This window comes from Macrotis lagotis, chromosome 5 (assembly GCF_037893015.1).
Source record: "Macrotis lagotis isolate mMagLag1 chromosome 5, bilby.v1.9.chrom.fasta, whole genome shotgun sequence".
NCBI lineage: Eukaryota > Metazoa > Chordata > Mammalia > Peramelemorphia > Peramelidae > Macrotis > Macrotis lagotis.
Window position 1 is genome coordinate 222,371,210 of NC_133662.1, and position 12,029 is coordinate 222,383,238.

General features: G+C 37.2%; 1 protein-coding gene across 2 annotated transcripts in view; it reads left to right on the plus strand.

The window, feature by feature from the left end:
- TTF2 (transcription termination factor 2) overlaps positions 1–12,029 on the plus strand; it is a 58,684-nt gene that overhangs the window by 6,889 nt on the left and 39,766 nt on the right. For both annotated transcript variants that reach the window (XM_074188542.1, XM_074188543.1), the window contains exon 4: positions 11,603–11,669. In XM_074188542.1, the coding sequence (XP_074044643.1) occupies positions 11,603–11,669 (67 nt within the window). The remainder of the gene's footprint in view (positions 1–11,602; positions 11,670–12,029) is intronic.

Sequence of the window (12,029 nt, forward strand, 5' to 3'; positions counted from 1 at the left end):
GGCGGCTAGGTGGGGTAGTGGATAAAGCACCGGCCTTGGAGTCAGGAGTACCTGGGTTCAAATCTGGTCTCAGACACTTAATAAATACCTAGCTGTGTGGCCTTGGGCAAGCCACTTAACCCCATTTGCCTTGCAAAAAAAAAACAAACCTAAAAAAATAGTTGCTTGCCTCTTAAAGGTTTCAGGAAAACTCTTATTGTATACATAGAAATTAACCAAGTGAATAGTAGAATTGATTGTGGAAAAAAAGATCTTCAATGTATGGTTATATTTAATACTTGATTCCCTGGATGTAGAATGTGCATTTTGTCATTTTACAATTGAAGAAATTGATTACATTATTTGATTGAGACAGTATTTGTCCCTGATTGTCCATGTAGATTGTGGGATTGCTGCAAAGAGGTTTACTGGAGAATTTCCCTGGCTTTTGAATGTTTCTGATCATTTCTTCTTTTGATTCAGTTAAAAAATATGTTTATCACAATCACATCATGTACAAAGTACTGTCAGAGATGTTAGTAGAAAGAATCTTGGATCTGGAAGTAGAAGACCTGATTTTGGATCTACCACTGTCTGTGTGACTTTGGGCAAGTCATTAATCTCTCTGAGCTTGTTTGTAAATACACAGACTATCCACATCACACAAATGTAATAGACATAAAGGACTTGGAAATTTAAACTGTTCTTAATATAATCAGTAACGATAATGGTAATAGTAATAATTGTTATTATAGTAAGACACATTTCCTCACTTTAAGGAGCTTATGATTTGCTAGATAGTGAAAGATAAATGCAAAATTAGTTGTGGTATAAGGCAGAATATGAGGAACTGTATAGTATTGTGGAAAGGGTCCTGAATTTTGAGATTAAATTGGATATGGATTTCAACTCTGCTGTTACGACCTGACTTTGGGCAAATCTCTTCCCCTCTCTGAGCCTCAGTTTCCACCTTTGCAAATTTTGATGGTGGGACTTAGTGACCTCCAAGATGTAAGTCTTCCATTTCTAATTCCATCTTCTACTCTGGTAAATGCCATGAGAGAGACATAGTTCAACAAGGACATCCTAAGGAAACAGTCCTTAAAGAATAAATAGGTGGGATCTCAGGGGTAAGAGATGCAAATGAGGCAATCCAGGAGGAGGAAATTACATAAGTAATAGTGAAGAGGTTTAAAAGTGAGTGTTAGTCCAAGAATAGTGATTAGCTTCATTTGCCTGTGGTATTTAGAGAAATGACTAAAAAAGACTGAAAACATAAACCTGGAGAATGTTGTATAATATATTGTGAGGTAGCTAGGTGGTGACAGTGGATAGAGAGTTGGGCCTGGAGGCCAGAAGACCTGAGTTCACATCTAGCTTCAGATATTTACAGTTTTTTCATCTGTAAAATGAGCCAGAGAAGGAAATGACACATCCCTCCAGTATCTCTGCCACAAAAACCCAAAATGGGATCACAAAATGTGGAATATGTTTGAAACAACTGAACAACAACTACAACACATTGTAGAAGAACTGAATACCATGCTAGGGAAGCAGGGGAGTGCCTATGCCTTGGCAATTTTAACGGGGCAGCAATGTAGAGGTCAGGTTGGACTGGGGAGACAGTGGAGCAAGTAGTTCATATGAGAGATAATGAAGATCTGAATGAAAGCCATGACAAGGGGAATAGAAAGAAATGGACAGGTGGAAGGACACTGTGGTGGTAGAACTCATAGCACTTGGTGGATGATTGGAGATAGACCATGTGGGAGAGGGAGAAATTAGACAAACCTTTTAAAGTTTGTTATTTATTTGTAGGTCGCTGTAGGTACCAGAGTTACAAAGATTAAAAAATTATTCTGTCCTGACTTTAAAAAGGCTTACATTCTTCTAGTTAGGATGTAACTTGTGCACAGTTGAATATACTGCAAGGTACCAAAGAAGAAAGCCAGACAGAATAGGGAAGTCTGAATAGGGTGAAAATGCTTTAAAGTGGGAAGATCAGAGAATACCTCAAAGACAGGATGGCACCTGAGGTCAGCCTTTCAGGATTCTCAAATCAGAGATTTGAGTACTTTCCAAGTACTTTTTTTTGAGTGAATTTATAAAGGCAGTAAATGATAGGCTAAAATGGAGAAACAGCTAATTGGTTGACTTTGGGAACTTTCATGAAGGGAAGTAATTGAAAATAAACCTGGAAAGATAAGTTGTTGAATTCAGTGCTGGGTTAAAGAGTTTGCACTTTGATTTTGTAGGAAATAGTAAAAAGCTATTAAAAAGATTTTAAAGATGATATTTAGGAAATATTAACTAAACAGCATTATACAGGATGGATTCATTTCAGGAGGCAGAAAGCAGTGGCAACAATATAGGCAAGAAGGGTCTATATTAGCTGGGAGGCAGTGAGGATGGAGAGAAGTAAAAACTGCTCCTGGTGTTACAAAGGAAGATTTAATGACATGGTTCTTTGTAAGAGGCTTGGTAAGGACCTTGCAGTCAGTAAATCACTGAACTGCTGATGACTGAAGAACAAAGTACTGTAATACATTTTGTTTGATGTGTTTAAATTTTTTTTTAACAGTTTTAAGGAACTTAAGAGGAGGATTTTTTTTGAAAGAGCATTAAAAAAATTGCTATTCTTTAGTCAGTCCATCATATTAATCCTACAACATATTCATAATTGCAGAAGAGGAGAGTTTTTCATTTCTCAAGAGTATTGCTACAGAATAGTTTCAGATTGCTTTGAGGTGTATATCTTGAATTTTAGCACTAGGTGGTACTGTTGTCTAGCATCTGTTGAGCCTCCAATCCTTTCCCCAAAAAAGCTGAAGTAAGCCATCAGAACCTCACAAGAGAAATGAGAGACTTGCTTTGTGCTGATTACTTGATGCTAAAGTTTAACAAAAATTGCTATCTTGTTTATATATCAATTGTTGAATATTTCCCTCCCTTTTCCTACTAAGTGAGCCAAAAAGAAAGGGAAAAAAGAAAACAGATCAGTAAAACTAACCACCACAGCAACTGGATTTTATTGTATGTATGCAATATTTCTCATGCATATTTTTTGCTCTTCCCTTCTCTCACGACTCTCTTCCCCTCACAGTGAACTTTTGTTGTTGTTTAGTCATTTTAGTTATATCAGACCCTATTTGAGATTTTCATGGCATTTTCTTGTCACTTTATAATTGAAAAAATTGAGGCAAACAGGATTAAATGACTTGCCCAGGGTCGCACAGCTACTAAGTGTCTGAGGTTGAATTTGAACTCGGATCTTCCTGGTGTTCTAGCCACTGTGCCATATACCTGCCAAACAGTGGGGCACTCCCATATTTCTTGAAGTAAAACATTTCTTCCTTCAAAAGTGAAAGGTAGAAAGACAAAGGAAAACCGAACTCTGTAATTACTTTGACCTGGGTAAAGCAGGAGGTTATTTTTTTAGACCACTTGTTATTGGAATTGAGACTTTTTTTTCCCTCTTTTTAAAAATAATATTTTATTCCTCCCCAAAATATATGTTAAAGCAATTTTTAGCATTTGTTTTTCTTTAATTTTTGAGTAACTAATTTTATTCCTTCTCCTTCCCGCCCCCTTAGAAAGTAAACAATTTGATATAGGTTATGCATATGCAAAGATGTAAAACATTTCCATATAGGTCATTTTGTGGAAGAAAATTTAAAACTAAAAAAAATAAAAGGAAGGAAATAGCATGTTTCTGTCTGTTTTCTGATGCCATAGGTTCTTTCTCTGGAGGTGGATAGCATTTTTCACCATGATTACTTTGGGATTTTCCTGGTTCGTTTTATTGCTGAGAATAGCTAAGTCATTCATTGTTCCTCATCATATAATATTGCTAATACTGTATACAATGGACTCCTGGTTCTGCTTCCTTCACTCTTATCAGTTCATATAATTCTTTACAGGTTTTTCTGAAATCATTCTGCTTGTCATTTATTATAGCACAGTAGTATTCCATCACAGTCATATGCCACAACTTGTCTAGCTATTCTCCTGTTGATGGTCATTCCCTCAATTTCCAATTCTTAGCTACCACAAAAAGAGGTGCTCTCTGTACTTTTGTACAAATGGTTCCTTTTTTTTTTTCATTTCATCTCTTTGGGATACAGACCTCTTAGTGGTATTGCTGAATCAATTTATCCCAGTTTCTCATGTCCCCTCCAACCCTTATCATTTCCCTTTTCTGATAGGTAAGGTGGTACCTCAGAGTTTTAAAATTTGTATTTCTGTAATCAATAGTGATTTAGATCCAGCCTCAGACACTTAATAATTACCTAGCTGTGTGGTCTTGGGCAAGCCACTTAACCCCATTTGCCTTGCAAAAACCTAAAAAAAAATTTAAATTAAAAAAATAGTGATTTAGAGCATTTTTTTTTCAGATAACTGTAGATGACATTGATTTCTTTGTCTGAAAGTTGCCTGTTTATACAAATCCTTTGGCCATTAATCAATTGGGGGAATGACTTGTTTTCTTATAAATTCAGGTCTCTATGTATTTGAGAAATGAGGCCTTCCTATATAATCCCCCCTACCCCCTCTGTTTTCTGCTCCCTTTCTAATTTTGATCACATTGATTTTGTCTGGGGAAAAAACTTTTTAATTTTATTTAGTCAAAATTAGCCATTTCACATTTCATAAAAGAGTTAGAAATTTTAAATATTACTTAAAAAATAGTGTGATTTCAGAACATTAGGAAGCAGCTATGTCCTTTAGTACAGATGCTGCACTGAATAATTTATGTGTTTTCAAGAGCCATTGATGACTTTTGAAAAGTGACCCGACTTTCCTTTAACTTTCTCCTGCTCTCCTAGACATTTAGATATTCTCTCTCAGCTTGATTTTGTGCCTTTTCTGCCTCAGCACAGGGCCTGGCAGATAGTCGGCACATCTAAGTATTTGTTCACCTGCTGTCTTTGCTCAGCCTCCTTTGAGGGATCAGAACTCAGGTCCTGCTTTGGTGTCTCCCACGGCCTCTCTCTCTCTCTCTCTCCATACTCTCCTGGAGATCTTTTTTTTTTCCTTTAGAAAGATTTTAATTTCAAGTTTTACAATTTTTCCCCCATTCTTGCTTCCTTCCCCCCCAGCCACCCCACAGAAGGCAGTCTGTTAGTCTTTACAATGTTTCCATGGTATACATTGATCTCAGTTGAATGTGATAAAAGAGAAATCATATCCTTAGAAGAGAAATAAAGTATAAGAAATTGCAAAATTACAAAAAAAAGACAACGGTGTTTTTTTTTTCTAAATTAAAGGTAATAGTCCTTGGTCTTTGTTCAAATTCCATAATTCTTTCTCTGGATACAGATGGTATTTTCCATTACAGATAGCCCCAAATTGTCCCTAGTTGTGCTGAAGGAATGAGCAAGTCCATTAGGGTTGATCATCACCCCCATGTTGCTGGTAGGATGTACAGTGTTTTTCTGGGCTTCTCTGAATTCCCATCCCTCCTGGTTTCTAATAGAACAATAGTGTTCCATGACATACACATACGACAGTTTGTTAAGCCATTCCCCACTTGAAGGACATTTACTTAGTTTCCAATTCTTTGCTACCACAAACAGGGTTACTATGACTATTTTTGTACAGGTGATGTTTTTACCCTTTTGCATAATCTCTTCAGGGTATAGACCCAGTAGTGATATTGCTGGATCACATTTTTATTACCTTTTGGGCATAAGTCCAGATTGCTTTCCAGAATGGTTGGATGAGTTCCCAGCTCCACCAACAATGTTAGTGTCCCAGATTTCTCACATCCCTTTCAACATTGATCATTGTCCTTTCTGGTCATATTGGCCAGTCTGAGAAGTGTGAGGGGATATCTCAGAGATGGATATCTCAGAGATGCTTTAATTTGCATTTCTCTAATAAGTAGTGATTTAGAGCAATTTTTCATATGACTATGGATTGCTTTGATTTCCTCATCTGTAAGTTGCCTTTGCATATCCTTTGACTATTTGTCAATTGGGGAATGGCTTGTCTTTTTTTTTTTTTTGAAAATTTGACTCAATTCTCTGTATATTTTAGAAATGAGTCCTTTGTCAGAAATACTAGTTGTAAAATTGTTTCCCAATTTACTACATTTCTTTTGATTTTGGTTACAGTGGTTTTATCTGTGCAAAAGCTTTAATTTGCTGTAATAAAAATTATCTAGTTTGTTTTTAATGATGCACTCTCCATCTCTTCCTGGTTATAAACTGCTTCCCTTTCCATAGATCTGACAGGTAAACTGCTCCTTGATCTTCAAGTTTTGCTTATAATAATGTTTTTTTATGTCTAAATCCTGTATCCATTTTAATGTAATCTTGGTATAGGGTGTGAAGTGTTGGTCTAATCTAAGTTTCTTCCATACTGACTTCCAGTTTTCCCAACAGTTTTTATCAAAGAGAGAGTGTTTATCCTAAAAACTGAACTCTTTGGGTTTATCAAACAGCAGTTTCCTGCTTTTGCACCTAGTCTATTCCACTGATCCACCACTCTATTTCTTAACTAATACCAGACAGTTTGGATGACTGATGCTTTATAATATAATTTTAGATCTGGTTAGGCTGAGCAACTTTCTTTTGCACTTTTTTTATTGAATCCCTAGAAATTCTTGACTTTTTATTTCTCCATGTGAATTTACTTACAACTTTTTGTAAATCATTAAAGTAATTTTTTGGAATTTTGATTGGTATGGCACTAAACAGGTAGTTTAATTTTGGTAGAATTGTCATTTTTATTATATTAGCTCAACCTATCCATGAGCAGTTGATGTTTGCCCACTTATTTAAGTCTGATTTTATTTGTGTGAGAAGTGTTTTGTAAGTTTTTCAAAGTTTCTAAGTCTGCCTTGGGAGATAGACTCCTGGGTATTTTAAATTGTCTGAGGTTACTTTGAATGGAATTTCTCTTTCTAGTTCTTTCTGCTATATCTTACTAGATATATCATGGATTTATGAGGGTTTATTTTATATCCTGGACTTTGCTGAAGTTGCTAATTATTTCTAGTAGTTTTTTAAGATGATTTTTTGGGGTTCTTTAGGTATATCATCATGTTAGCTGCAAAGAGTGAGAGTTTTGTCTCTTCGAATTCCTTCAATTTCTTTTTCTTCTCTCATTGCTGAAGCTAACATTTCTAATAGGATAATGGTGATAATGGGCATCCTTGTTTCACCCCTGATCTTATTGGCAGTGCCTCAAGCCTATCCCCTTTGCATATAATGCTTGTTGATGGTTTCAGATAAAATACTGCTTATCATTCTAAGGAACAAACAATTTTTTCCTACACTCTAGTGTTTTTAGTAGCAATGGATGCTCTCCTGGAGATCTTAAACAGCTTCATTTGTCACTCCTGTCCAGACAATTCCCAGATCTGTGCAGCTCTGCTTTAATTCTCCTGACCTCCTCTAATGTTGCCTTACATTTTTGCTTGGAAGTCCTACAGGCAATGATGCAAATTCAGTGGGTATCTTCAGCCTTAAATCTATGCCTCCTCACTTTTCTGTTTGTCACATATGAGCATGACCACCCCCTTGTCATACAGCTTGACAGTCTTGGAGCAATATTTGGCTTTTCCCTTTCCTTTGCAGTAAGTTGCCAGGTGTTATTTGATCTGCCTCCACACTCTCATACCCACCCATTTCCCTGTTCTCCCATGACCTCTTCCCAGTCCCTCCACTCCCCTGGACTATTGTGGTGGCTTCTCATTGGCATTCACACTTTACTCTCTTCATTCTCCATTCCATCCTCCATCATCTCCCGAGGGGGCAGGCCTGACCCTGTTGCCTCTTTCTCAAGACTTCGGCACCTCCCTATGTCATTGAAGACAAAAGAAAAACTCTTCAGTTTGACTTTGCACCTCTCTTTGCAGAAAGATTTGTTTATTACTTCCCTTCTTTCCATTTGTGTTCCAGCCAAATTGGTTTCTCAGGATTCCATTTTTCCCTCTTGTTGACTATTTCTGTACTATTCCTCCTCTTTCTGTTTGTTCCTTTAGAATATTTCTTTTCCTTTAAGTATCAACTAAAGTACCTACTCTTGGAGTCAAATACCCACTCTGGTATTCACTAGCAAGTCTCTCCATCTCTCTAGGGCCCAGTTTCCTCATCTATAAAATGAGTAGTTTGCCCTGGGGCCTTTTGGTGATCTTTGGGATCTAAAACTGATGTGGGGAAATACTACTACTACTACTACTGCTGCTGCTGCTGCTCGCTAACATTTATATGAAACTTAACTTGGGTCACATTCTGTGCTAAGCACTTTACATTTATGATCTCATTTTATCCTCACAGCAACCTTGGGAGGTAGGTGCTATTATTATCCACATTTTACAAAGGAGGAAACTGAGTCAAACAGAGGTTAAATGACTTGCCCAGGTCACTCAATGAGTAAGTGACTAGTGGGCAGTTACTGAGTGGTTGGATTTGAACTCAGATATTCTTGACTCTGGGTCTGGCGTCCTATCCATTCAGCCATCTAATTGTCTTTTTCTGGTCCTCTCCTAGTTGTTAGTTCTCTCTTTACCTGTGTGTACATGTTGATGCCCATGATTAATAATGAGTGGTAAGTGAGCCCCTAGCAGATGCAGTTTAACTAGATTTTTACAAGGGATTTGATCAAATATCTTCTGTTTTTGTGGAAAAGTGGACAAGATGTGTCCTGGGTAAAATACAGTTAGATGAATTCAGAGTTGGTTGAATCACAGGACTCAGAGTAATCTTTAACAGTTTTAATGTCATCTTGGAAGGAAAGATTTCCCTAGAACTGTATTTCAATCTCTGCTGTTTTACATATATATATATATATATATATATATATGGAGTTAAGACACAACTGGGAGAGATATCTAATATACTAAATGACAGTAAAGATACAAACATCTTTAAAAGCTAGAATATTATGCTGAATTTAATATGATGAAATTTAATATAGGGATAATTATAAAGTCTACACAGTTCAAGAAAGCAACTTCACAAATACAAAATGAGGGAAGAATGGTTAGTTAGCAGTGTGTTTGTAAAAAAATCTCTGAATCTTAATGGATTTTCAAATTCAGCATATGACCGTACAGTGCTTTTCTCATAGTATATGCTTAATAAGTGCCCTTTTTTGGCAAGGCAATGGGGTTAAGTGACTTGCCCAAGATTACACAGCTAAGTAATTATTAAGGGTTTGAGACTGGATTTGAACTCAGGTCCTCCTGATTCCAGGGCCATGCCCTATCCACTGCACCACCTAGATGCCCCCTTAATAAATGCTTTTTCATTCAACCATTCAAAATTGTGATACTACAGACAGGAAAACTTATTGAGATGTTGGGTATCATTAAAAAGAGACCTTATTTTCAGGGAATAAAAAAGCAATAGTATAGTTGGGTTCTGTCCTTGTCAGATCCATTTGGAGTCTTTGGTTTGGGGCACCATAGGTCCAGAAGGGCAGTGCAATGAATAGAGCACTGACTTTGAGTCCAAAGGACAGGAGTTTAAATTTGACCTCAGACATCAATACTTATGTGACCTTGGGCAAATCATTTATACCTGATTGCCTCACATCTAAGGCCATCTCTAAGTTGTCCTGATTCATATCTGGCCACTAGACTTCAGAGGGCTCTGAAGGAGAAAGTGAGGCTGGTGACTTAGCATAGCCCCCATCCTCCCTCCATTCAAATCCAATTCATGTGCTTGTCATGGCATCACTTTCCTGATGTCATGTCTTTCTTTGAGAATGAAGGATAAGAGACAGCTCAGAGGCACAGTGGATAGAACCCCAGAAAGAGTTCAAATGTGACCTCAGACATTTAATAATTACCTTACTTGTTAGGTAACCCCATTGCCTAGCCAAAAAGTGGGGGGGGAGAGAATGAGAGAGAGAGAGAATGAGAATGAAGGACAAGCATGATGATGGTGGTGGTGGTGGTGGTGGTGGTGATCATTATTATTATTATTATTATTAAGTAGACTAGAGGTGTCAGATTTGAGGTGCTGCAAGAACCAGACTAAAATGTAATTGTGAAATGTTTAATAAAATGAATAAAAATAAGATACAATACAGATAATGTTCATTTGGTTTTCTGATAACAGGGATCTGATTCTTAACAGTTTGATCTCATTGTTGGAAACCATCAAGAAGAGGGCACCTTGACTGGTAATGAATCTTGAAGGAGCCCTGGTTGGTTTAGAAAAGATTTGGGGAAAGTGGTATCTGGCTCAGTGTTTGGAGGATTGTCCTTGTCCTAGGCCCCTGAAAGGAGAACCAGGCACCATGTATAGAAGTTGTAAAGAGGCACATTTAGATACATTTTAGGGGGAAAATCCTAATAACTCTACAAATGTAATGAGATGGCAATAGACTCCTTGTTTGAGTTAACAAAAGTTGATGTGTATATTTTAGAGGAATCTTTTTGAATTTGGGGTAGACTCATGAACCACTGATGTCTTCCAATTCTTGTGATTCTTTAATTCCTTAAAAGATATAACAAAAGAGATAATTTTATCCCCCTACCTGATTATTAATATCAAATGAGGCATAAAACAGGGTTCTGCATGTTTGCTAAAGACACTTGCATCACTGGGAGGACATCACTGCAGTTCACAGGAGGAGCTTCTATTTTTAAGTAAAATATTAGACTGTGGTCTTTAGCTTTGGGGGAAGGGGGAAAGGTGGGAGGGATGGAGGGAGAACCATGTGAAGGGTTTTTTGGAGGAGTAAGAGGATACCCTTGCTTCAGAAAGGGCCCAAGAGAGATATCTATTCTCTTTCAGCTTATAAATAGGAGCCACAGAGGAAGCACATGATGGGAGTGATTAGGCCAGTTGAAGGGTTTGGCAGGACAAAACCCCTGAGTGAAGGGATAAATGGTCAAGAGATTGGAGAAGAGAGGAGAGGACTGGATTGAAATGATTAAAATACAGGATTGAGACTGGGATGGAGGAGAATGACTTTAGAATCAGTGCTGGAGGCCCCAAGGAGAATGAAAAATAGGCTTAGAAAGACTGAGCAGCAAGAGATGGAAGAGAAGGGGGTCCAGGAAATCACCAAAGCGCTGAAGTCCCTACATGGGGTCAGCAGGAGGTGGGACAAGTGGAGCCCATGGGAAACAACCTCAGGCTCTTGACTATTTCTTGGAATCCTTTATTTCACTTGCATTTTTTTATTCAATGATAATTTTCTATAGCGTTTGATTGACTTAGTTTTCATAAAGTAGTTATAATCAAGACTAAAACGATTTAACTCTGGCATACTTTTTTCTGAATGCAAATAATTTGACTCCCTGGATGTTGAACATATTAAATAAAAGCTCTTATTTAGCTGTGATTCAAGTCTTTGTAGCTGCCTTTCAATTAAGACAAAAATGGATCAATTTTGAGAAAAGCTTAAATCAATGTTCAGTTAAGTTTTAAGGGAGCAAAAGAAATGCATATATCCTCTGGTTATTACAGCAGCAGCATTGTCACTATTTTTCCTTCATTTTCAAATGCCCTTAGAGCTTATCAAGCATACATACTGTACATCATGGAGTACATACAAGATAATTTCTCTTAATAAAGCTTTTGGGTTTGGTTATAAAAAATAAACTTAGCACTTGTGATTAGGCTTTCATGACTCTCCTTTGTGTTTTATGTTCTTTTAGATTGTTCTATCGATGTAGTCAAAGTAAAGCAGAGAAGAAACATTGGTGCGGAAGTGTTCCCTGGAAGGTAGGAATGACTCAACTTGATTTAAACAACCAATTCCCTGTTAAACCTTACTATTTAACCAACCAGACCCTTATTGCTTGTGAATTATTTGTGCCTGATTTGGCTGTCATTTCATGATGGCTCTTCTAAACCATTTTTCTTCTCAAGCTTCTAAGTCTGCCCCCACTCTTCTTCACTCTCAGCAGACGACCTCAGCTCCTACTTTATTGAGAAAATTGAAACCAAGCATCTTAGCTTCCTCAACTGTCCTGTTTTGTACCTCAAAACCAATCTGAACCTCATTGACTTTTTACTTTGTTACAGTCCCAGTGGATTTGGTGACTTTTTCTTTGCCAAATACAACCCTTGGACTTGGACACT